The following is a 25288-nucleotide window of genomic DNA, read 5'->3' as shown; positions in this document are numbered from 1 at the left end:
GGGCTCACGAAGAAACTGGCGTTACATTACATTCAACACTGGTTTTCTGGGAGGTGAGCCTTGTTGGCTCCCTGAAGCTAACTACTCATGGAGAAGGACAATAAAGGGCACTTACTAGGAAGAAGGCAGCACTGCAGGTATCAATCCGAAGACAAAACCCCTCAGTCGAGACACACGACCCAAGGTGACACAAGGCTGCTGAAGACCAGAGACATTCACAAGATACCTGGCCACCAAGACTTTGTTCGAATTTCGACCTCTTAAGCCACGACCTCCTAAAAATGCGAGATGCCAGATTCAGCACAAACGAGAGATCCTAAAAGCGGTAAGCCTGCTGCCTCACTATGAAACCTAATGAATCCCTGAACCCCGGATGAATAGAGACATACTAATATGCGTTCTAGAGGTCCAGGGAAATTGTCCAAGCATCCAGCTCGAGAGTGAGATGGACCTGGGACAAAGTAGTCATCAGAAAGGAGGGGCAAAGAATGAACTGGTTCAATCAGGAAAGACCGAGAATGAACCAGAGGTCCGAATAACCCTGTTTCAGGACTGGAAACAAGTGGAAAACCCACCAAAGAGATGAGGTCATTTCGACTACAACTGATTACACCCACTCTGAGACGACTCTACAAAAGTCAGGAAAGGAGACCTGCCCCAAAATCCTGGAACTTTCTGAAGGAGATGGAACTGACCAACCCCACTGCACGCTGCAACACATGACCTGAAAAGCCCACAATTAGTGGGACCAAAAGATTGCAAACTGAGCTAGCCTTTGCTCCACTGCTCTGTCAAAGGGAAGACTTGCAAAAGGGCTGGCACAAACCATGAGAGGCAGCCTTCTGAGCAGAGTGAACATGGTGCCGACCAGATAATGAGGGAGAGGTTTGAGGAAGCGCATCCAACATTACTGCTGGCACCACAGAGAACTCACATTGACCAACAGCAGATGATGCCCTGGCTCAATCAAACTGCATCAAATGGAACCCAAGAACTCTACTCCAACTTTCCTTGAGCTCCAGGAACCACAGAAGAGAGATCTGGAGCAGAGCTCTCATCCACACCTACTGCCTGGGAAAGAAAAGCAGAGTCCAAAGAAACAGCTTTGAAGGAAGAGATCAGCTGGAAAAACATGGAAACTTTTGTGGGACCAAGAGGCTCAACTACCTCTGCACCTGCAATAGAAGGAGCCAATCCTAGATCCCCCCAAGCCACATCCTGAGCTAAACCCTGCTCCGAGACCTAAGTTCTCAGACACTTCTGATCCAGAAGCAGGGGGGGAAGAGGAGAAGAACAAAGGCAGCCCACTGGGAAAAAGAAGAGAGGGAATGGATGGAACCAAAGTCAAGGTGATCGACACCCTTAAATCTGAGTCCCTGAAACACTTGGTGAGGGAGAGCTGGGGCATCCAACTGGGCACACAACCTAGACCACTGCAACACTGAAAACCTTAAATGCAGAGCAGGCACCACCTGAAACCTATGAACCTCAACACAATAATGGGTACGCTGGAGCACATGGGGAGAACAAGTCCCATATGACTCAGGGTCGAGGGTGTCACCAACCCAACAGGCAGCATGGCAGAAGTAGACTGTATGAATGTCACCAAGTGGCACAGGTGACAAGCAACCCTCAAATTTGCACAAGGCAAGAGTGGGCTAGGAAGAGATATCCATAATATCCCTATTATGGGATCCCTATGGGATCTGTTGTACATACAGATTGTTGCAGGCCCATACAACGGGGCCTGCAGGAAGCCCATGCACTGGGAATATTACGCCAGTAACCCCTGCTGATAGCAGGCAACCCGGGCTACTCAAAGCCAATGGAAAGGCCAAAGGGAGCAACAAGGTGGTTCAGCCGTGCACACCCTAGGCAGGGTTGCACGTCATCCCATGTATCAGGGATGATGTGCAACCCTTAAATTTGCAACCCTTAAATGGTTTGTTTTAGTTTCACTGACTTTATTGGTGCCTTTCCCGATGCTGGTGGAAATAAATGGGTCGCATAAATGAATAACTTAATACATAAATGCCACCACTCCATTCCTTTGTGAAGGGGCCAGGTTCTGGCTCGGGTCCCCCAACAGGCCAATACAACTGTGACTGATGGGACCTAGTAGTATGGCACCTAACTGACAGTAGCTTCAGGGAGCAACAAGGTGCTCCCCTCAGAAAATATATGCTGTAAAAAGATTTGTATACTCTTGATTGGTTGATAGACTAAAATATCAAAATTACACTAATTGATAAAAATATACGAAAGTAGTTAAATGCAATTACACAAATTATATACTAACCTTAAGAAAATCTCCTTGATTAAGAATGATATAGTGAACAATGTAGAGCCGACAAAGACTGCTCAAGATATTGCGTACCCCTTCACTTGCTTCAAGCTCTTCCAGACTTCTAACATACTGCTCACATACATAATATCTGGTGTGTGCCTGTAAGAAAATAGTATTAGCTAGTGCTAATTCATTTGCAAAAATGATGCTTGACATAAAAAGCAGCAGTGAATGTAATGAAATGCCTCCATTCAACTGCCTCTGTTAATAATTAAGATAGGGCAACCCCTGAAACCGCCGAGCCACATCCCGGACTAAACCCCGCCCCGACCACGAAGTCCTCAGATGCCTTGGGGCCAGAAGGAGGGGGAAAGGGGTAGATGAAGAAGGGAGAGCACCACTCAATAAACCAGGGAAGGAAACTGGTCGACTGAGCGGATAGCACGCTGGACTTGTGATCCTGTGGTCCCGGGTTCAATCCCGGGCGCCGGCGAGAAACAATGGGCAGAGTTTCTTTCACCCTATGCCCTTGTTACCTAGCAGTAAAATAGGTACCTGGGTGTTAGTCAGCTGTCACAGGCTGCTTCCTGGGGGTGGAGGCCTGGTCGAGGATCGGGCCGCGGGGACACTAAAACGCCCCGAAATCATCTCAAGATGACCTCAAGATAAGAAGGAAGAGAAGGTGTAGCAGAGCCCAAGGTTTAAGTGACCAATACCTCCAATTCCTAAGACCTGAAAACCCATCAGGAAAGCTCCAAAACAACTAATAAGGCACACAACCTGGACCGTTGTAACAGATAAATGAAGACAAAGAGTGGTCACTGCTGGAAAGCTCAATCATCATCAGGAGGGCTGGGGAGAGGAGAGGAGAGACGTGACGGGAACATGCTCCGCATGACTCAGGGTCGAAGGTGTCAGCCTCCACCTGCTGTCTGATGACAGCAGGTGGAGGCAGGACGAATGAACCCATGATAACCCATGTAGCACAGATGATATACATCCTGAACTTCGCAAATAGTGAGGGAGGTCGATGGTTATACCCATATGGACCACCGAGTCTGCTGGGGAATTTCCAGGGTGCAAAAGCTTGAATTAAGTGGGAAGCGTCAGGCACTGGGATGCGCCGCCGGTGATCTCTACTAAACCAACCCAGCCTAGATCACTTGGATAGAAAAACCTACCTCAGTGTGCTGTAGTACAGCTGCTGATACCCAGTGATGCCCCATTAGCCAAAGACCTTTTAAACTGGGGGGGAAAGATGGACAGCAAAAACCCCAGACTTGCACCAAGACAAAACTACCATAGGTGGGGCAGATCTCCAGAGGAACAGCCCCGAGCACTCCGTCCGGAGAAGAGAACCCTGGTAGTGTTAGGGAAAGTACTAATGAGCACATAGGGAAGAGAACCCTGAGCACATGCAGCTTCACATGCACAAAATTCGTGGCCCATGCACACTGAAAGTGGAAGGAAGTGACACCAAGGCAAAATAAATCCAAGAAAAAGCACTAGGGCAGAGCAACTACGGCAGCCGAACTCATCAGAGGAGAACCAAGGGTGGAGTGGCTGGTGAGCCACAGGATGCCCCTCCTCCCCCCAAACGGGGAATGGATAGCGAGATGTTTCCACCCGTACTTGTTAAAGCTTGTATTCCTGTAAGCAGTTTCTAAAATGCCTTATTGGCCCGTTCCCACAATCATTCTTATTGACTAACTACAGGATTATATAAACAACTACTTTAAAAAACCAGCGTTGAATGTAATGAAACGCCATTTTCTGGGTGAGCCCCGGAGGCTCCCTGGAGCTTATCGGGCTAATGTATGTTATATTAGACCGGGACATTAGCTAAGGAGTTCAAACCTACCAGGGACCAGGGGCCGGATTCAGGAAGGTACTTACGAAGGTTTTTCCTCTTAGCTAAGAGCGTTTTTCCGTCTTAGCGCCTTCGTGGCGGCTACGTCCGTATTCAATTAACTACCCTAAGTGGAAAAATCTTCGTAAGTTCATTCCGGGATTTAAGTGTGGTTTCGACCACTCGTAGCTTTACGTAAACTGGATATAAGTCATTTTTTCTCTACTACATAACACTGGGATCTATTTATGATATTGGAACATGACCAAAATATTATAGCTGGTGAATCTAGTGGAGAGGAGTCCTTCGTGTTAGTTATATATGCATTCTCTGCTTGAAACTTGAAGTAAATATGTGTTTGATGATAGTAGAATTAGTTTTATAATAGCAAGATATTATACCAGTAGTTATTAAGTAAATAAACACTGGTGAACATGAAATATGAGAGAAGGTGATGAGCCCTGCCTGATGGGATCATTTACTATCACCAAATGCCCCTGTTCACCTAGTAGTAAGGGTGTACCTTAGCTATACATACCCATTTCTAATTTATTTAGTTTGGTTTTATTTTGAAATTAAATCTGGGTGAGACATAAAATAAAAATATGCTGCACAAATGATGTTAGATAAGGAAAAGGGTAAAAATGTCAAAAACTTTATTCATTGAATACTTAAAGCTATAATTATGACTATATAGACTACTAAAAAAGAGAGAGGGAAGTAGGGGTCCAAGACCTCTTCCTGTTATACAATTTGGGTGTGGAACAAGTAATTATCAAAAGAAGGCACCATGCCGGGAAGGCTATGTAGCAGTAAGGCAGTGAGGTGAGGCAGCTACTTATTTGAGAAATGCTTATTTTATTTACCTTATAAGCTGAGGCAACTTATTTTATTTGAGGAATACTCAGCTGATTCCTCTACATTTAGCATGGAACAAATTTGTGTCCAAGACCTCTTCCTGTTACTCAATTTGGCTGTGTGTAACCAAACTAGAAGTGCTCTACAAATCAAGGGACCCAGAATGTGGAATGACCTCCCGAATCATGTCAAAGGCTGTACCTCTCTCAACCAGTTTAAGAGTTAAACCAAGTACTGCCTAATTAACTCCATGTAACCTAACTTACCTCCTAAATGTCAACCCATGTCTTGCTATTTTTTAAACAACGCTGTTCACCAACATGTGCAATTGCTGATTTATGCTATGTTAACCCCCTTTTTGTATTTTTTATTCCTTCTTTCAACACAATTTATACCTAATCTCGATTGCTATTAAGTTTTAGTCTGTGTTTTTTTCCCCCCACACCTTGCCCGAAATGCTATGAGTATTAGTGGCTTTAGGTATTGTATGTACTAGGTCTGCCTATAAATCCAACATTATGTTTGTAAATCAACTGTATGTACTTTTCCTGAATAAAATGTATTTATTATTTATTTTTTAATCAGTAAGTATTAAAAGAAGGCACCAAGCTGGGAAGGCTATGTAGCACCATTGTGTGTAACAATAAACCAAATTTTTTTTAACAAATAATGCACCTGTATGGGAAAACAAATCCTGTCAGCTGTAAAAATATTGATGCAGTTATTTAAATGAAAAATATAATGAAAGAAATATTACTGGTTTATTTTTATCCTATCTTTTTGTACTGTACAGTATATCCAAGGAAGTGAAAAATTAAGACATAATGCACAATTTAATGAATGATTAGCATGGATTAGCAGTTCAAAAGAATATGACTTGTATTACATATCAACATGAGATCTTAATGATCCATGGTCAACATGATTTAATAAGGATAATACAGTACTGTATTTGTAATAATACAAACTATAATTTAAAATCTTTATTACTGATTTTTTTTATTAAGAAGATTAGGTATACACAGCAATGTGCTGCTACCCTATTCTATATGGAATATTACACAGTGTAGATAAAAAACTAGCTATAAGTTTATCTAATACTCCCATCTCACAGGATGGTTAGACATACTGTACATGGAATCAATTTAGAAAATACCAGCCTCAATACAAAAAACAAATCAACTCTGACTAAACAACTCTAAGCAATTTTCACAAGAGGTAAGCACTGAATCATGGAAACATTATATTATAATTACTCTTACCAGTTTCTACAAAACTCCTCTCAAACAATGTATTTTTAAACATGTTTAGGTATACACAGCAATGTGCTGCTTCCCTATTCTGTATAAAGGACCACACAGTGTAGATCAAAAACCAGCTACAAGCTCACCCAACATCCTCACCTCACAGGATGGCCAGTCATACATGGAATTAGGAGAGAACAAAATACTTAATGCTGATCTATTAGCCTCCACTGGCAAAATCTGGGTGCAGCACAAGAATATCTTCCAATATTCCTGAGTGTATGAAGTAATTACAGAGCTCAAAGTACCTCATACCATTTGGTATGAAGTCACTGATAACAGGACAATCACAGATATAGTGTTGGAGAGTATGTTCTCTCAAGTAGGACTGAAAACAGATGTTTTTTTTTCCACCAAGACGGCTATAAACCCATGGAACCGCCTACCCGCTGAAGCCGTAAATGCCAAATTCCAGCTAAAAAATAACATTAATTCAATTGGCCGCCGATAACAAGCCAAGCTTTAACAAGCCGCCGGCTTTCTGTCCTCTTCGAGGTCACTAGATAGTTAGTGGCCATTGGGTAAATTCAGTAAATATATACAATAATTGTCAGCGCATCTTCCGAGCAACAAGGACAGCTACACAGTATCTCTTAGAATTACGTAGGTAAACAACAAATGTAACATATTTGTTTACTACAATGTCGGTGCTGGCTGTAGAAGTTGAAAAAACATTGTTTTACTTCGAAATATACTAATTTTATAAGAAAATTTGACGTAAATAGGAGGCAGTAGAGCTCCTATAAGCCAGCGCTAAATCTTCAATATGAAGAATGTTGCTGCTCTCTGATTGGCCAAATGAAACACAGTAGTGACCTCTATCGGCACGCAGGTGAACCAACAATTTTCTTCCTAAGTATACCTTATTGAATCGCACCTAAGCATCTTCTTAGGGCGCACTTAGGAACTTTCGTAGCAAACCCACTTACGAAGAAATACACAGAGCTTCCTGAATCTAGGTCCAGCGCCAGAACCTGGCCCCTTCAGAGAGGTTTCAGGGAGCAATGGCCCTGGAAAACCCCTTTGTTGTTGGGGTTTTCCTTATCTGCCATCGACCGGGGTTAGGCACCCAGAAAGGTAGGCATAACAAAACAAACCCCACATGGTAAAAAACTAAAGCAAAAAAACGAACAGAGAGGTAGAAACTCCCTACAATCACAAGGAAACAAGCAAACAAGCAAACATCACACTTTACTGCCGCGCCGATCGTCCACGCAGCCCTCCCCACCCCAAGAGGGGGAGGGGGGGAGCCCCGGACCTACCGCGCCGGCTGCCAAGCTTCAGTTCGGAAGCTAAGCTTTAACCAACGCAAAAAAAACGCCGACTGGTGGGAGGGAGGGTTGCCAGGGAGCCTCCGGGGCTCACCCAGAAAATGGCATTTCATTACATTCAACGCTGGTTTTCCGTGGGGAGCCCCTACGGCTCCCTGGAGCTTCATACCCAAAGAGAAGGAAAAGAAAGGGCCAACCTGGGAGGCGGTTGCCACAAACTCTGCAACGCAAAGCCGAGACAACAGGTCGCAAACTGCGACCCAAGGCAACAAGAACGCACAGGAGCAGACGCGCATAAAGAATTGGCGGCCCAAAACCTGTGCGACCCTCAAATCCCTGCGCCCGAAATGAACCCTAGACGTCGCCAACACAGCAGCAAAAGCTGCAAACGTCTGAACAGCACGGGCGCAAAGACAGACCGCAGGCTGGAAGAATGAAAAACTCTGCGGACGACCTAGGAGACTTGAGCCCGGAAAATAGGGAACGAGGGAAACCGGATCAACCACAGCGCATCCCCAGACACGATACGCAGGCAACGGCAAAAAACACAACCGGACAACACAGGACGCACCCCCAGCCAAACCAATCGAGCATCAATAACCCAAGAACCCCTCCAGAAAACAGCCGTCTCGACCATCGCCAGGACGGAGAAAGGCTGCACACGTACAAATCTTCCACCAGTACCAAAGAGCAGAAACCTGAACTGAAGAGGCTACCACAAACTGAGAAGATAAGAAGGCACCCTGATGAAGGACCAGGACAGCTCAGGCGACGCATGAGCAGGCCAGAGGTGAAACAAAACACGAGAAAGCGTACGAAACGTCATACTGTCGCCAAGACGAAGCTCGCAGGTGGGACACCGTCAACAAAACCACCTGAACACCACAGAGATGGTGATACCCGCGTCAAAATACCAGACGCAAAGAGCCGAGGAGAAGGCCGAACCAGTCACGCAAAGGACCGATTCGACCTACCGAAAGAGGCGGAGCTGTGAGAAAACGCCCCGGGTTTGAACACCTATCAAGCAGCGTCTGAAAATATGGCTGGGCCGGCAACCAAGGAACCATAAGGACTGCTCTCATGGGATGGGCTGCAACCGAGCCAGAACCCGAGGCAACAGCTGGACCGGGAGAAGAGGAACAGGTACCCCACCTCGACCAGTCCTGCCGAAAAGCATCCACCATGAATGCCTCGCAGGTGGGAAAGGGCGCCACATAAAATGGGCGACGCCTAGACCACGCCGACTCGAAGGCGTCCACAGCCAAGAGTCCATATGTCCGATAGAGGCAACAAAACGAGTCGGCAACGACTGGCCAATCTGCGAAGAGGAATGAACTGGGACAGCTGTCCGCCAGGACACAGGACACACCCCGGACATGAACCTCACGGTTAGCCAAACCCCTGTGGTTCCGGCAAGAACCGCCCGAGAACACTCCGAACAGAGCCGAATGGTAGAGTACCGAGTGACCCAAACCTACCGAAGCGCAAACTAGACAGCCACGAACTCCCGAACTGTGCTGTGAGCCCAATGGACGGACAGACCCCACCAACCTCAGCCGACCTGGTGAGCACTGGTCACAAAGCCCCAGCCGAGAGATGACCCGTCCATGAACACATCGAGCGAAGGCTCGGGGAGGTGCCAAGGCACGGAACCCCGAAAACCCCAAAGAGGAAGCTGGCGACGCAGCACCAACACAAGAACCCCGGAGGAACGAACCCAACGAATGCAAGAGGCGGAAGGGGAGACTCCAAAGGAACCAAACAGACACCGAAGCCAAACCCTACTCAGCGGGCAGACCAGCATGTCGAAGTTCAGACTCCCGCACAACTGCTCAAGCAACCACTGAGCAACCCGGGACCCCCTCATGTACAGCCGAAGGCGGGACCACAGCCGCAGTAACACTTCTGGAGGGAAAGACAATGAGTGGCCCAATAGCCCTAAACAAGACCCAGGTCCGAACCCGGGACGGTAACAGAATGACCTCCAGATCACCAGGAAACCAAACCCGGCGATCTGGAAAGAACCACACCCCTGGCGAGCAGCCAAGCGGACTGACTAGGAGCCCACACCAGCCAGTCGTCGAGGTAGGCCAAACACCGAATCTCAGACTCAGACAGGGCACAAGATCCGGCAAAGATGCAAAAAATATATACTAAGTGCCCATTACAAAATAGGGAAGGCAACAAAAGCAGCAAGCCTGAAGCCCCACCACCAACTGTGCCAGTCCCAGAAAACTGGAGAGGAACGTGCCAAGAAGTGACTTGGAGGTCCAGGGCCACCATCCAGGCACCCGGCCCCAACAGAAGCCGGACAGGAGACAACAGTCCCCCGAGGAGGGCATAGAATCCAGGGCGCAGACTGAAGAAGTCCAGAAGAACTGCAGATGCGAAAGGCCCATGACTGCAAGGAGCAGACAGGAACCCCAGAAGGATGGGACGGATCGACCACGTCCAACGTACCCACTAAGATGACATAACAAAGCACAGGGGAAGAAACCCACCCGGCCAGCTCTGAACCCCCCCAAAGGGGGAGAAGCCGTCTACCTACGCCATCAGAGGCCGGAAGACAACCAAAAGCGCCCACCAACAGCGGGACCATGCGAGAGTCAACAGAGCAAGCTGCTCCCCCAGCGCCCTGTCAACAGAGTAGGGAACAGAACCCCTTCCGAAAGAAAAAGTACACATACATATACACATTATGTATATACACATACATATACATATACACAAACACACAAGATATGTTACACACACGTGTGTAAACCCATGTGCACACACAGCGTACATATGCACATGCGTACACACACACATACTAGAAAATACTAGAAAACTAGACTACTAGAAAAGTATAAGGAAGAAATAAAAGCGACATATGCTCAAGTTGTAAAAGAGAAAGAGACAATCAAAGAAGTGTGTTCGGAAGTCAAAACCAGAAATGACCAACAAGAAGCAGAAATTAGGCAAGCAATTAGGAAAGAACTGGTTACCAACAGTAAACTGGTACAAAACTCTGCAGATAGAACTAAGTCCATAATCATTTTTGGATGTTTAGAGAAGGAAATTTCATCTAGGGTGGACTGAGCAGCAGAAGAGATGAAAATCATAGAGAAAATAGTAGGTTTAGGAGAAGGCTCAAAGGAAAATGTCAGTGATTTTAAAAGAATAGGAAAATATGAGAAAGAAAAGAACCGCCCCTTAAGGGTGACGTTTAATGGAGTGAAAAACATGATGGATGTGCTAAGAAATGCCAGGAAATTGCAGAGTGATGAGGTTGGCAAACTTTGGTCAATAAGACAAGACCTCTCCAAGGAAGACAGAGAAAAGCTGAAAATGAACCTAATTGAGGCAAAACATCTAAATGGGGATAGAAATGAAGAAGAGAGAAATTCTTTTTTTTTACAAAGTGACAGGGACTGGAAAGTTTGTGAAATGGTACATAAAAACAAAGCAACAAGATCAGTAGTGGAAGGGGGAGTAAAGAGCAAAGGAAAAGGGAACATGTTCCTGAAAATTGTATATACCAACATAGATGGAGTGAGGTCAAAAACATTGGAGTTGCAAGATATAATTCAGCTTAGGGTCCCAGATATTGTTGCATTATCAGAGATGAAACTTGAAGGAAATATAATAAATGAAGTCATATTCCCAAGAGGCTATTCAGTTTGGAGACGTGACAGGAAAACTAGGAAGGGAGGAGGAGTGGCTGTACTGGTGAAAAAATACCTGAAGGTAAGAGAGTTAATATTTGAAAACCCTCGAGATATTGACATAATGGCATTGCAGGTCTGGAATCAGTATGATAAACTGATAATTTTAAATGCCTACAGCCCACCAGCAAGCAACACTTGGACAAAGGAAGAACTGGATGACAAACGAGAGGGCCTCATAATGGTCATGAGAGATATTATTGTACAAGCAGATAAAGATAAATCACGACTCTTGATACTGGGGGACTTCAACTTTAAAGCAATAGACTGGGAGGCCTATGAAGCAAGAACAAAGGACTTTTGGACATGCAGATTTGTGAACCTCATTCTGGAGACATTCTTGTATCAACACATAAAGCAGGCCGCAAGAATGAGGGAAGGAGATGTGCTGTCAGTACTGGATCTAGTATTCACCAGGAAAGAAGAAGAGATATTTGACATCCAGTACCTTCCTCCCTTGGGAAAGAGTGATCACGTCCTGTTAGACATTGATTATGCTTTAAGATATCATCTAGAAGAAAATGGGGACATTAAAACAGTTGATAAACTCGATTTAAGGAGAGGACACTATGGGGAACTTCAAAAAAATTTTAATGAGTGTAATTGGACAGAATTGTTGCTAGGCAGGGAAGTAAATGAAATGTATGCCAAATTTTTAAAAATATACGAGGAAGGCACACAAACATTCATACCAAAACAGAGATGCAGGGCCAGAAAACAGGATTGGTTCGACAGAAATTGTGAGAGGGCAAGAGACCAAAAGACACAAAAATGGAATCAGTATAGGAAGAGGCCAAACCCACAAACATACCAGCGATGCAAAGATGCGAGAAACAACTATACAGCAGTAAGGAGAGAGGCAGAAAGAAATTTTGAAAAAGGGATAGCGGATAAATGTAAAACAGAACCGGGCCTATTCTACAAATTCATAAACAACAAATTGCAGGTAAAGGATAATATCCAGAGGTTGAAAATGGGAAACAGATTCACGGAAAATGAAAAGAAAATGTGTGAAACATTAAATGAAAAGTTCCAAAGTGTGTTTGTACAAAATGAAATCTTCAGAGAACCAGACAATAAGAATTCCCGAGAACAACATAGAGCGGATAGAGGTGTCTAGAGATGAAGTGGAAAATATGCTAAAGGAGCTCAGTAAGAACAAAGCAGCTGGCCCAGATGGCGTTTCACCATGGGTTCTGAGAGAATGTGCATCTGAGCTCAGCATTCCACTTCACCTGATCTTTCAGGCATCCCTGTGTACAGGAATCGTAGCAGACGTGTGGAAACAGGCTAACATAGTTCCAATCTACAAAAGTGGCAGCAGGGAAGACCCCGTCAATTATAGACCTGTATCATTGACAAGTGTAATAGTGAAAGTATTGGAAAAACTAATCAAAACTAAATGGGTAGAACACCTGGAGAGAAATGATATAACATCAGACAGACAGTATGGTTTTCGATCTGGAAGATCCTGTGTATCGAATTTACTCAGTTTCTATGATCGAGCCACAGAGATATTACAGGAAAGAGATGGTTGGGTTGACTGCATTTATCTGGACCTAAAAAAGGCTTTCGACAGAGTTCCACATAAGAGGTTGTTCTGGAAACTGGAAAATATTGGAGGGGTGACAGGTAAGCTTCTAACATGGATGAAAAATTTTCTGACTGATAGAAAAATGAGGGCAGTAATCAGAGGCAATGTATCGGAATGGAGAAATGTCACAAGTGGAGTACCACAGGGTTCAGTTCTTGCACCAGTGATGTTTATTGTATACATAAATGATCTACCAGTTGGTATACAGAATTATATGAACATGTTTGCTGATGATGCTAAGATAATAGGAAGGATAAGAAATTTAGATGATTGTCATGCCCTTCAAGAAGACCTGGACAAAATAAGTATATGGAGCACCACTTGGCAAATGGAATTTAATGTTAATAAATGTCATGTTATGGAATGTGGAATAGGAGAACATAGACCCCACACAACCTATATATTATGTGAGAAATCTTTAAAGAATTCTGATAAAGAAAGAGATCTAGGGGTGGTTCTAGATAGAAAACTATCACCTGAGGACCACATAAAGAATATTGTGCAAGGAGCCTATGCTATGCTTTCTAACTTCAGAATTGCATTTAAATACATGGATGGCGATATACTAAAGAAATTGTTCATGACTTTTGTTAGGCCAAAGCTAGAATATGAAGCTGTTGTGTGGTGCCCATATCTTAAGAAGCACATCAACAAACTTGAAAAGGTGCAAAGACATGCTACTAAGTGGCTCCCAGAACTGAAGGGCAAGAGCTACGAGGAGAGGTTAGAAGCATTAAACATGCCAAAACTAGAAGACAGAAGAAAAAGAGGTGATATGATCACTACGTACAAAATAGTAACAGGAATTGATAAAATCGACAGGGAAGATTTCCTGAGACCTGGCACTTCAAGAACAAGAGGTCATAGATTTAAACTAGCTAAACACAGATGCCGAAGAAATATAAGAAAATTCACCTTCGCAAATAGAGTGGTAGACGGTTGGAACAAGTTAAGTGAGAAGGAGGTGGAGGCCAAGATCGTCAGTAGTTTCAAAGCGTTATATGACAAAGAGTGCTTAGAAGATGGGACACCACGAGCGTAGCTCTCATCCTGTAACTACACTTAGGTAATTACTTAGGTAATTTCACATGCGTGTGTTTAGGAAGTGAATGGGTGGAGGCCGACTCCATACACAGTTTCAAGTGTAGATATGATAGAGCCCAATGGGCTCGGGAATCTGTACACCTGGTGAATTACGGTTGAGAGGCGGAACCAAAGAGCCAGAGCTCAACCCCCGCAAACAACTAGGTGAGTACATACATTGCAAAAGAAAAATACCAGTCGCCGACCAGTGGGCAGAGAGCACCACGCCGGCCAGGCAAAGAAGGCACAAAACTGCATCAAAAGGCCCACCACGACAGCAAAACCTCAAAATCCCAGCACGACCACAACATGTGCCAAGACCCATCAAGTGGGCCTCGTAGCCTGGTGGATAGCGCGCAGGACTCGTAATTCTGTGGCGCGGGTTCGATTCCCGCACGAGGCAGAAACAATTGGGCAAAGTTTCTTTCACCCTATGCCCCTGTTACCTAGCAGTAAATAGGTACCTGGGAGTTAGTCAGCTGTTACGGGCTGTTTCCTGGGGGTGGAGGCCTGGTCAAGGACCGGGCCGCGGGGACACTAAAAGCCCCGAAATCATCTCAAGATAACCTCAAGATAACCCAAAAAGATCAGTCTGCAAGCCAGGAAGACCCTGGAACCCTAGAAGGCAGAACTGGGTCATACGAGGAAACAAAGCCCTCTGAACCCATAAAGGGGGGCCCAAGAGGAAGAAACCTCTGGAACGAAACCAAAGAACCCAAAGGAACCCAGAATTGAACCAGGGGGACCCCAAACCACCCCATTTGCCGGCGGAGAACACCACAGAAGGCAAAGCACAGCCCCAGACAGAACCCCCTGGGAAAACGGTCATAACAGACCGAAAATCGAGGGACAAGGTGTGGGAGCAAGCATACCAGCCAGGGGACACTGAGTCCAAACCTAAAGGCCCAGACCCAAAACAGACAAAATGAAAAACCCGGTGTAAAATCAACACTCAAACGTTCCCAGAGGAACAGGCAACGGGCAGAAAACACCAGAAAAGCAAAGAAACGACAACAGGAGAATAAAAACCCCTGAAACGAGGTGAAAACTCACCCCAGCAGTTCGCTCGCACACCCAGTCGCATGTAAACAAACCGCAACGCCGCCCTAGTGGCCACTCCGGGAAACTGGCAGACGAAAATGACCGCCAGCAGGGGCTGTGGCTGACGCTAAAAATACAAAAACACGCCAGCAAAAGTGGGAAGCAAGCAGACTGGATGGGCGAAAAACGCCGCCCAACAGCAGAAAACCCAGGCAGGGGCAAACCGCCCCAGAACTGCTAGCAGGCATTCCCCACAGCCCCGGGAACCAACAACAGAGGCCCCGGGGCAGAGCCTTCCTCAAAGCCCTCCGCCCCTAAAGAAAAGCAAGAGTCCATGGGAAAGGCAGCAAGAGAGGGCCGCTGGTAAGACCCAGAAGCCTTGGCAGGAGGAACCGGCTCGAAAAACCTCCGTCCCCCAACTCGAACAGGGCAGCCCCCGAAAACCGCCCGAGTCTCGACCCCAACTAAACCCCGCCCCGACCCCGAAACCCACAGATAGTCCGGAGCCGGGAACAGGGAGGGAAAGGGGCGAACAGCACCTAACCAAACGAGGCGGCCTCGGGCATCCGAGTGGGAAACCAACCTAGCATGTTGCAGCAACCTAACCTAGCTTGCAACACGGATGCCGCCTGTACTCTGAACAGTAATAACATCAGGAGAGTACTGGAGAACAAGCAGAGAAATACTCGCAAGACTCCGGGTCAAGGTGTCAGTGACCCAACAGGCAGCATGACGGAGGTAAAAGTGGCGACTGTCACACGGAGACAAGGGCACAACAACCAACGATCCCATACAAGACGGGTTGGAACCCAAAAGACACATTCAATGGTCCACCGAGCCCCGACAGGGGTTTCCAGGGCCTGTAGGGGTAACAACTACGGGAAGCCCGGGCAAGGTGTTGCTAATCGGTTAAGAAACCCAAACATAACAAGAGGGTAGAGGATAGCACTGAAAACCCCTGAGACGTGTACAATCACGGGGGCCTAGCAGAGGACCACCAAACACTACCAGTGGAACAATAGCCACACTAGGCAGACCCCCACCAGGCATGAAAATAAAACAAAAGAAAAACCCTGCAAAAGTACACCGTCACCAGAGGCAACAGGAACCGGCCGCCGCTTAGGTGGCAGGCTGTGCAACACCTTGACGCCCTAACCAGTACAATACCAATCCCTACCCAAGGCCAAACAAGGACCCCAAGCCCCAGCTGGCCCCAAGGGCGAGGCAAATGCAGAGCTGCAAGAACCTCTACGGGAATGGTTCCCAAACGCCCCAGGGAAGATAACCCTGTTACGCAAGGGCAGTACTCACAGGGCGCTTAAGGAAGTCAGCCACCAAGCGCATGCAGCCCTGGCACTGATGAGGTACTCCTGGCCACCGCACAACACAACACACGGCAGTGAACGCCACACAAGGCAAACACCGCCTAGGAAACTGAGGCCAGAGAAGCGTCTATCCCGGTTGACATTAGCGAACAAACTGAAGCCTGGCAGCCAGCGCGGTAGGTCCGGGGCTCCCCCCTCCCCCTCTCAGGGCGGGGAGGGCTGCGCGGACGATCGGCGCGGCAGTAAAGTGTGATGTTTGCTTGTTTCCTTGTGATTGTAGGGAGTTTCTACCTCTCTGTTCGTTTTTTTGTTTTAGTTTTTTACCATGTGGGGTTTGTTTTGTTATGCCTACCTTTCTGGGTGCCTAACCCCGGTCGATGGCAGATAAGGAAAACCCCAACCACAAAGGGGTTTTCCAGGGCCATTGCTCCCTGAAACCTCTCTGAAGGGGCCAGGTTCTGGCGCTGGTCCCTGGTAGGTTTGAACTCCTTAGCTAATGTCCCGGTTTAATATAACATACATTAGCCCGATAAGCTCCAGGAAGCCGTAGGGGCTCCCCACAGAAAAACCACTATCACCAGTTTAATCCATGGAGGGCACAAAATAAAAAAATCAGTGCTAAATGTAATGAAACGCCATTTTCTGGGTGAGTCCCGGAGGCTCCCCGGAGCTATCCAGGCTGATAGGATAGTCCTAACTTTTGGCATCAGTCGATGTGGGGTGGAGTTCTAGGCCTACCGGGGACCACGGCCAAAACCTGGCCCCCCTCAGAAAGGCACGAGGAGCAATGGACTATAGAAATGCACTTGAGATTTTCCAGCATTCTATATCTGCCATCGAGCAGGACAGGCACCCAGAAAGGTAAGTGCCTCAAAACAAACCCCTATTCTGGGAAAACCAACGAAAATAATGAAACAAATGGACAGAACTCCTCCAAGAGAAACCGAGCCAACAAGCATGATGTCGCACGAGCTGCGTCACATATCTGCGCAGCTCCCCCCTCCCCAAGAGAGGGAAGGGGGAGCGCCAGACCCGCGTGCCGGCGATCCACACCTCCAATTCCGAGGCTGGTTATCAAAATATGCGAAAACTGCCAACCGGAGGGAGGGAGGGAGGGTTGCCAGGGAGCCTCCGAGACTCACCCAGAAAATGGTGTTTATTACATTTAATGCTAGTTCTCTGGAGGGAGCCCCTATGGCTCCCTGGAGCTACTTCACCAAAGACAGGAAAAAAGGGGACTTACCCAGGAGGCGATTGGTGCTCCACACCTCAACTCGAAGTCACGACAGACTGCAGCCGCCGACCCAAAGTGACACAGACCTGACTAGACCCAGGAACGCTCACGAGGTAGCGTGCAGCCAGGACCCTGTTCGATTGCCAAAAACCCCGTGCCTGAACGTCAGCCCAGGACATGTTCCCAAAAACAGCAGCAAGAACAGCGAACTTACGAACATCATGAGCACGGGGATAGACCGCAGGCTGGCTAGACTTGATAACCCTGCGAACAACCTGAGAGACTCGAGCCATTGAAGAGGAAACGAAGGAAATCGGACCTACTCAAAGCGCATCCCCGGACACAAAAGCAAAGGCATGCAGGTAATGGCGGAGAAATGCAACTGGGCACAAAACATGATGCACTGACCAACCAATCATCAATAACCCACGGACCTCCCCAGAAGCCTGCCGTCTCATTCTTTGCCAGAAAAGAAGGAGACGGCTGCAAACAAACAAAACGTTCACCAGGACCGAAAGAGCAGATACCCCTGTGTTGGAGGAGAGCATGAAGCTCACCGACCCAACCCCCAGAGGCCAAAGCCAACAAAAAGCCGAAAACAATCTTGGACCGAAGGGGCCACAACAAACCGAGGAGGAAAGAGAGAAAAAGAGAGCACCCGTTCCAAAGACCAGGATGGTTCAGGTGGCACATGAGCAGGACAGAGGTGGAAAAACGCACGAGAAAGCTTACGGAATGGAGTCGAAGTGACATTCACCCCGAACTCAAGCTGGAGTGGCTCCTCCAGCGCCACACGATAAGAGGTGACAGTATTCAGCATAAGATGTCGGTCCTGAAACAGCCAAGAAAGGAAAGACAAAACACAAACAGAAACAGAATGCAACCTACAAAGAGAAAAGAGGTAGTGAAAGGAATGCCAAGAGACTTTATGCTATCACCGAGAAGACCGCGACACCTGCTGCGACACTAGGTGGGACACCTGCGGTCTCACCATACAAGTGGTGATACACGTGCGTCAAAAATACCAGATGCGAAGAGCGGAAGAGTAGATTAAACCAGCAAGGACCCGGTGAGGGTCCTTGCTGGTCCTTGGGTCCTTGTTCAAAGTGAATACCCCGGGCTCAGACACTAAGCAAGCAGCGACTGAAACCAAAACTGGGCTGGCCATCATGAGGCCAGAAGGAGAACCCTCCCCCGATAGGACTACAGCCGAGCCAGAATCCGAAGCAATAGCTGGACTGGGGGAGGGGGGGAGGAGTCCTGCTGAAAAGTGTTGACTTCGATGGTGTTGTAGTGAGACACCTCGACCACGCTAATACAAAGAGGTCCACCATCGGGGCCTGAATGTCCGGCAAAGCCAACTGAAAGGGTCGGCATCAACTGTTCATTCCGTGGACAGAGGAATGAACCGAGACAGGCCGTCCACCACAATGTTGGACACGCCTCTGATGTGAACAGCACGGATAGCTAAACCCCGAGAACTCAGCAGAAGAGCCACTCAAAGCAACCAGCCCCAAAGAGCCAAGGACCAAAGAGACGCCCTGCAGTTCAGGCAATGAACCACCGGGGTGCAGTCCAAATGGAGGCAGATCGTAGAACCGCAAGCATGTCAAATCCGCTGCAGCGAAAGCCACACAGCCACAAACTCCCGCACCGTGCTGTGAGCCCGATGGAGCAACGGAACCAACCGCCCCTGGCAGGCTTGGTGAGCACTGGTCACAAAGCCCCAGCCGAAAGATGAGGCATCCGTGAACACAGCGAGCACAAAGGCGCAAAGGCATTCCGGGAGGCGCAAAGGCACCAAACCTCAAAAAACCCGAAGAGGAAGCTGGAGATGCATCAACCGACGCAAGGCTCCTGGAGGACGAACCCAGCGATCACAAGAGTGACAAAAGGGATGGCCATGAAGAAACCAGACAGTCACTGAAGCCAAACCCAACCCAGCGGGAAATGCTGGGTTGGGTTTGATGAAGTTCAAACTCCCACACAGCTGCTTGAGCAACTGCCAAGTGACCTGAAACCACCTCAGGAACAGCCAAAGGTGGGACTGCAGCCGGAGCAACACCGCAAGAGGGAGACATAGATGCTGTCCGAGAATCCCAAACAAGGGCCCAGCCAAGTCTGAACCTAGAACGAAATCAAATGGGACTTCCTCTAGTTCACCAGAAACCCAAACCCGGCCAGTTGGGAAAGAACCAAACCCCTGGCAAGCAGACAAGCAGACTGGCTGGGAGCCCAAACCAACCAGTCGTCGAAGCAAGCTTGGCGCCCTACCACAAAACCTAACCAGTCCCTGAACCCCAGATGAATGGGGACGTGCCAATAAGCGTCCCGGAGGTCCAGACACACCATCCAAGAACCCGGCTCCAAGAGAAGCTGGACCTGGGACAGAGAGGTCATCCAAAAGGAGAAGCAAGGAATCCAACGGTTCAGACGGGACAAGTCCAGAATGAACTGAAGATCCGCAGTCCTGTTTCAACACTAGAAACAAGCGAGAAACCCACTTGAGGGTCGAAGTCATTTTGACTACGCCCAAGCGCGCCCACGCCAAGATGACCCGATGGAGCGAAGGGGAAGAAGCCCGACCCGCCAGCCCTGATCCTCCAAGAGGAGGAGGAGCCGCCTATCGCCACCACACGCCGGAGGACACAACCCTAAATGCCCACAAATTGTGGGACCAAGCCTGGGAAAACAGAGCCAGCTTCCCCATTGCCCCATTAATGGGGGTGACCTGCGAAAAGATCAGTGTCTCTTCTGAGAAGCTGACGTACGAACAGAGCGACCACTACGCCGACCAGACGAAGACGGCTCCAGAGGAGGCACAGTCACAGAAGATGGCACCAAGGCCCCACCTCGACCGGCAGAAGCCTGAGCCCTAGCATGATCTTCCCCGGAAGCACAAGAACGCCCACCCCAGATCACCAACAAATCAAAAAGAGGACATCGACCAACACCAGAAGAGGCCATTTCAAGATGACCCAAACAGGCAAAGGGAGAAAGCCTGCCCAGAACCCCCAAAAAGAGGGAGAGAGACGACCAACTACATTGCGATCCTAGGGAATCCCAATAAGACCACGAACACGTAACAAGGAGAAGGCACACCGAGCAAGCTGCCCCACACCACCACAGCAAGGGGCACAAGAGACTCAGCACGAACCAAAAGAGCTTGGTTCTCAGAAACAAGCTAATTAATTGTTGTCTCCAGAAGGAAAGTGAAGCCTTACTTAATATCCCAAACAAACCAAAACGAGGTAAGATGTTGTGAAGGATACAACTGGTATTGTAGCTTGTTGATCATGTAGCAAATATATTATGTAAGTAATATACTTGCTCCATATTCTCATTAGCTTATGTGCAGATGATGAAATGGGTCTGCTAATTCTACATAACATATCTCTAAGTTATCACATTCCTAGAAGTCACATTCTTAGAATTATCACATTCCTAGAATTCCTACACTGATTCTTGGGCCACTAATTGCAATTCCCAAGTGTACAACTAATAACAGTTAATATCTCTTCCCAGCCTGGTAGATGATGGTCAGGTGAGGTGGAGGCCTGTAATATAAGCTTTGACAGCACATTAATCAAGCAGTCTAAACTCATATTGTGGTTCAGTACAAATGCTTTAAGAGATACCGTACATCTTCAACATTCACCTGCAACAATGCAACACTCGACGAGTCCAATTCATACCCTCACAAGATGCTTCAGTCACGCTACAGAGCAGACAGCCAGACTCCGGCCGCATCTAGGTTCCACGCTCTCGTCCCGCACTTGAGCTCTTCAACTTCCCTCGAATTCAGAGTGTCACGCTCTTTACTCCCACTCCATATCTGAGTTCTCTACCTCCGGCCTCACTCAACTCTCTGCCCTGCTCCCAGGCTTCGTCTCAACTACGACACTTCACTACAGTGGGACCCCGGGTTACGAGCGTCCCTGGTTACGAGTTTTTCGGCTTACGAGCAGGATTTGGTCAGAAAATTTGCATCAGAATACGAGCGTTGCATTGGGTAACGAGTGTGTTGATATGTGTACGGGCCGACCTAGCACGTGGTGGCACGGCGATCGTCCCTTAGTTTACCAGTGCCTCGCACCCAGTGACAATCCCGCCTGAATTCTTCACAAGGCTTTACAGTGTTTTGTCGGATATTTGGCTACTTGAGCATAAAAGTTGTTATTATATACCTCGCAATGAGACCCAAGAAAGCCAATAGTAAGGTTCAAGGCAAGAAATAGCATGTGAGGATGACAATAGAGGAAAAACAAGAGATCATTCGGAAGCATGAAAATAGTGTACGTGTTGTTGAACTTTGTAGGCAGTACAACAAATCCATGTCAACGATATGCACTATATTTGCCAAGAAAAAGGACATTACGAGTGCTAAAGTGTCAAAAGGCATATCAACAATCACGAAACAAAGACCACAAATACTTGAGGAAATGGAAAAGGTGTTATTAATTTGGATACACAACAAGGAGTTAGTGGGTAATAGTGTTTCAGAGGCTATCATTTGTGAGAAAGCCAGGGTATTGCACGAAGGCTTTGTAAAGAAAACCCCTGGAACGAGTGCAGATACGATAGACTTTAAGGCAAGCAGGGCATGGTTTGACAAATTTAAAAAAATGAATGGTATTCATAGTGTTGTGAGGCATGGGGAGGCTGCTAGCTCAGACTAACCAGCAGCTGAAAGATTTATTGAAGAATTTAAAGAGTTTGTAGAGGTTGAAGGATACCTACCGCAACAAGTATAATTGTGATGAGATAGGACTGTTCTGGAAAAGATTGCCTAAGAGGACATATATTATCAAGGAGGAAAAATCATTGCCCGGACACAAGCCTATGAAAGATAGATTTACGCCTGTGCTGTGTGGAAATGCGAGTGGCGATTTGAAAATTAAACCCTTGCTTGTGTATCATTCTGAAAATCCAAGGGTTTTCAAGCAGTATAAAGTACAGAAAAACCAAATGTGTGTGATGTGAAGGGCTAATAATAAGGCATGTGTGACTAGGATTTTTTTTTACGGAGTGGGTGAATGATGTGGTGTGCCCTGCCATACAAAAATATCTGCAGGAGAAAAGTTTGCCACTCAAGGCCCTGCTTCTCCTCGACAATGTTCCTGCTCATCCTCCAGGCTTGGAAGATGAATTGTTGAACAGATACAGTACTTTTCTCACAGTAAAGTTCCTTCCTCCTAACACCACTCCTCTAATTCAGCCTATGGACCAGAAAATCATAGCGAATTTTAAAAAACTTTATGAAAGGGCATTTTCCGGAAATGTTTTGAAGTGACTGAAGCCACAAATCTCACCTCCAAAGAGTTCTGGAAACACCATTTTAACATTTGTAGTGCTTTAAAACTCATTCACAAAGCCTGGCAAGAAGTGACTCATAGAACCCTGATCTCTGACTAGAGAAAATTGTGGCCTGAATGTGTGCCAGAACTAGACTTTGAGGGGTTTGAGGCTGTAAATGAAGTGCCTATTGTTGAGGAAATTGTTACTCTGGGCCAGAAGATGGGCTTGGAATTGGATGGTGCTGATGTGGAGGAGTTGGTGGCAGAACAACCTGAAGAACTGGCCACCGAAGAACTCCAAGCCCTTCAAAAGGAGCAGCAAGAAGAGGCAGCTGAGGATGTTTCTCCAGTGGAGGAGGAAGAGGATGCCCCTTCTGCAACCATTAGGAAGTGGTGTCAGATGTGGGAAGAAATGCAGGCTTTTACTGAAACGACTCACCCAGAGAAAGCTGTAGTGGGCCGTTGCGTTAATCTTTTCAATGACAATGTAATGCCTCACTAAAGAGACATCTTGCGAAGAAGGGAAAAACAATCTTCAATTGATCGTTTTGTTGTGAGGAAATCGAACAGTGAGCCACAACCAGGACCTAGTGGTATGCAGGCAAAACGTGCCAGAGTGCGCACCCCAGAGAGAGTGCACTTTCATTATAACATCACTGCCTGATGTTATAATGGGGGGGACTCCCCTTCCAAACAGTAACACTTCTCCTCCCCCCCTCCTCACCATTTTCCATACACCAACAGTAGTCATCAGCAAGGGTAAGTAATAACTTGAACATACTTTTGTAGTGTAGATTTTGATGAATTAGGTATAAAATTTAGTTTGAAGTGAGGTTTTTGGGTAGTCAGGAACGGATTAATTCATTTCCCATTTATTTCTTATGAGGGAAATTAGCTACGGTTTATGAGTTTTCGGGTTATGAGCCGTCTCCAGGAACGGATTAAACTCTTAAACCGAGGTACCCCTGTATGCAACAAACCGACTGCTGTAACCAAGACTATAGTAAATAAATATAAGGAATTACTAAACTCTTTGTGTCTAATCAACCAAACATGGACACACAAACATGTTACAATCACATAGATGAAATTGCAAAGCCCCATCAATGCACAATCCCAGGCTAGCAGGAAGAGCCAATGATTGGGAGCCCAAGTTAACCAGTCGTAGAGGTAGGACCCTGGCATTGAGAATCAGAGTTGAGGTTAACAAAGAACCACCTTGTTCTGTCTGGTGACGGTCCTGAGTGTCAGATTCAACCCAAAGGGAAGCATTAAAAAGTAGCAGGTGTGGCCACCCTGAAACTCCGCCAATCCCTAAATTCTAGATTGAAAGGAATAAATCAATAATCATACTGGAGACCCAGGGAGTTAAACCATGAGTGACTGGAAGCCATGTGGCAATCCAGTCATGGTGCTCATTTGGAAGTTCAGGCAAGCCATGTCAAAGTCGGCAACTGCAACATAGAGGATCAGAGCAAACATACACAGCAAAACTATAATCACTTCACATTGATTTGAATGCTCTCTCTAAAGGTCATTTTGGGCTGGATTGAGTATTCTCCAGTGACTACCTGGCACAAGCATGATTTTGGGCATCACCTAAAAAGATTCCCATTGTGCTGGCGCAAAATGTCAACTTGCCCTGATTGAGCAACATTCTATTCAAAGTATCAGTAGAATTTTGTCTTAGGGAGTAATTGGATGTGATAGCTAAAATAGAAAATCATTATACCATACAATATCTGCCTAGTGACAATGCTTTCCAAAGAACATCTACAGCCGAATTTACAACTGGAATGGTTAAAAGTGAAAGGTCACTGAAGTGTTACCCCATTAATGTTGGAAAATAAGATAAAACAGCAGACAGTTTAAGTGTAAAGACAAGAAAAAGTAAATAGCCATTTACTCCCCCTTTTAATTATGAATTTATTAAAATAAGTATAAAGCCTCTGAATTATAACTTCATTTAAATACTGTTTAACTGCAAATAGCAAATGAAAATACAGTATAAGACAGCAAATCTATTTCAAGGTAGATCTCTAACAAAATACTGCCAGAGATTACTGTATTTATTTTCATGAATTTTTCCAACTTTTTAATACAATGGATGGGGGTGTCTAGTCATAATGATACACCATCACAATTTGATCATGAACTTACTTGGGCACATTTGACCAATTGTACTGAAGAGTTATTCCATGCATGATGCTGATCTTGTCCTGCATCATACAACTTCTGGAGCCTTGCATCAGTGTCCTGTATCAGAGCCATCACTGATGACTTGTATGCATCAACCAGAGCTGTCAAACATAGGAAAAAACTCCTTTTGCAAAATATGGTACCAAAAAGAAAAAAGGCGTTGAATGTAATGAAACGCCATTTTCTGGGTTGAGCCTCCGGAGGCTTCCCGAAACTAATGGACTGATATCCATTGTATT

The 25288-nt window shown here is 46.5% G+C and overlaps 1 protein-coding gene across 8 annotated transcripts in view; it reads right to left on the bottom strand.

Moving 5' to 3' along the window:
* Nucleotides 1-25288, bottom strand: part of LOC138349726 (peroxisomal acyl-coenzyme A oxidase 1-like) — a 235755-nt gene that overhangs the window by 5718 nt on the left and 204749 nt on the right. For all 8 annotated transcript variants that reach the window (XM_069321652.1, XM_069321650.1, XM_069321656.1 and 5 more), the window contains exons 12-13: nucleotides 25011-25150; nucleotides 2300-2446 (exon numbers count right to left, since the gene is read on the bottom strand). In XM_069321652.1, coding sequence (XP_069177753.1) covers nucleotides 2300-2446; nucleotides 25011-25150 — 287 coding nt within the window. The remainder of the gene's footprint in view (nucleotides 1-2299; nucleotides 2447-25010; nucleotides 25151-25288) is intronic.

Source organism: Procambarus clarkii, chromosome 10, assembly GCF_040958095.1.
Source record: "Procambarus clarkii isolate CNS0578487 chromosome 10, FALCON_Pclarkii_2.0, whole genome shotgun sequence".
In the NCBI taxonomy this organism is placed as follows: Eukaryota; Metazoa; Arthropoda; class Malacostraca; order Decapoda; family Cambaridae; genus Procambarus; species Procambarus clarkii.
This window is presented reverse-complemented; position numbering and strand designations above follow the sequence as displayed.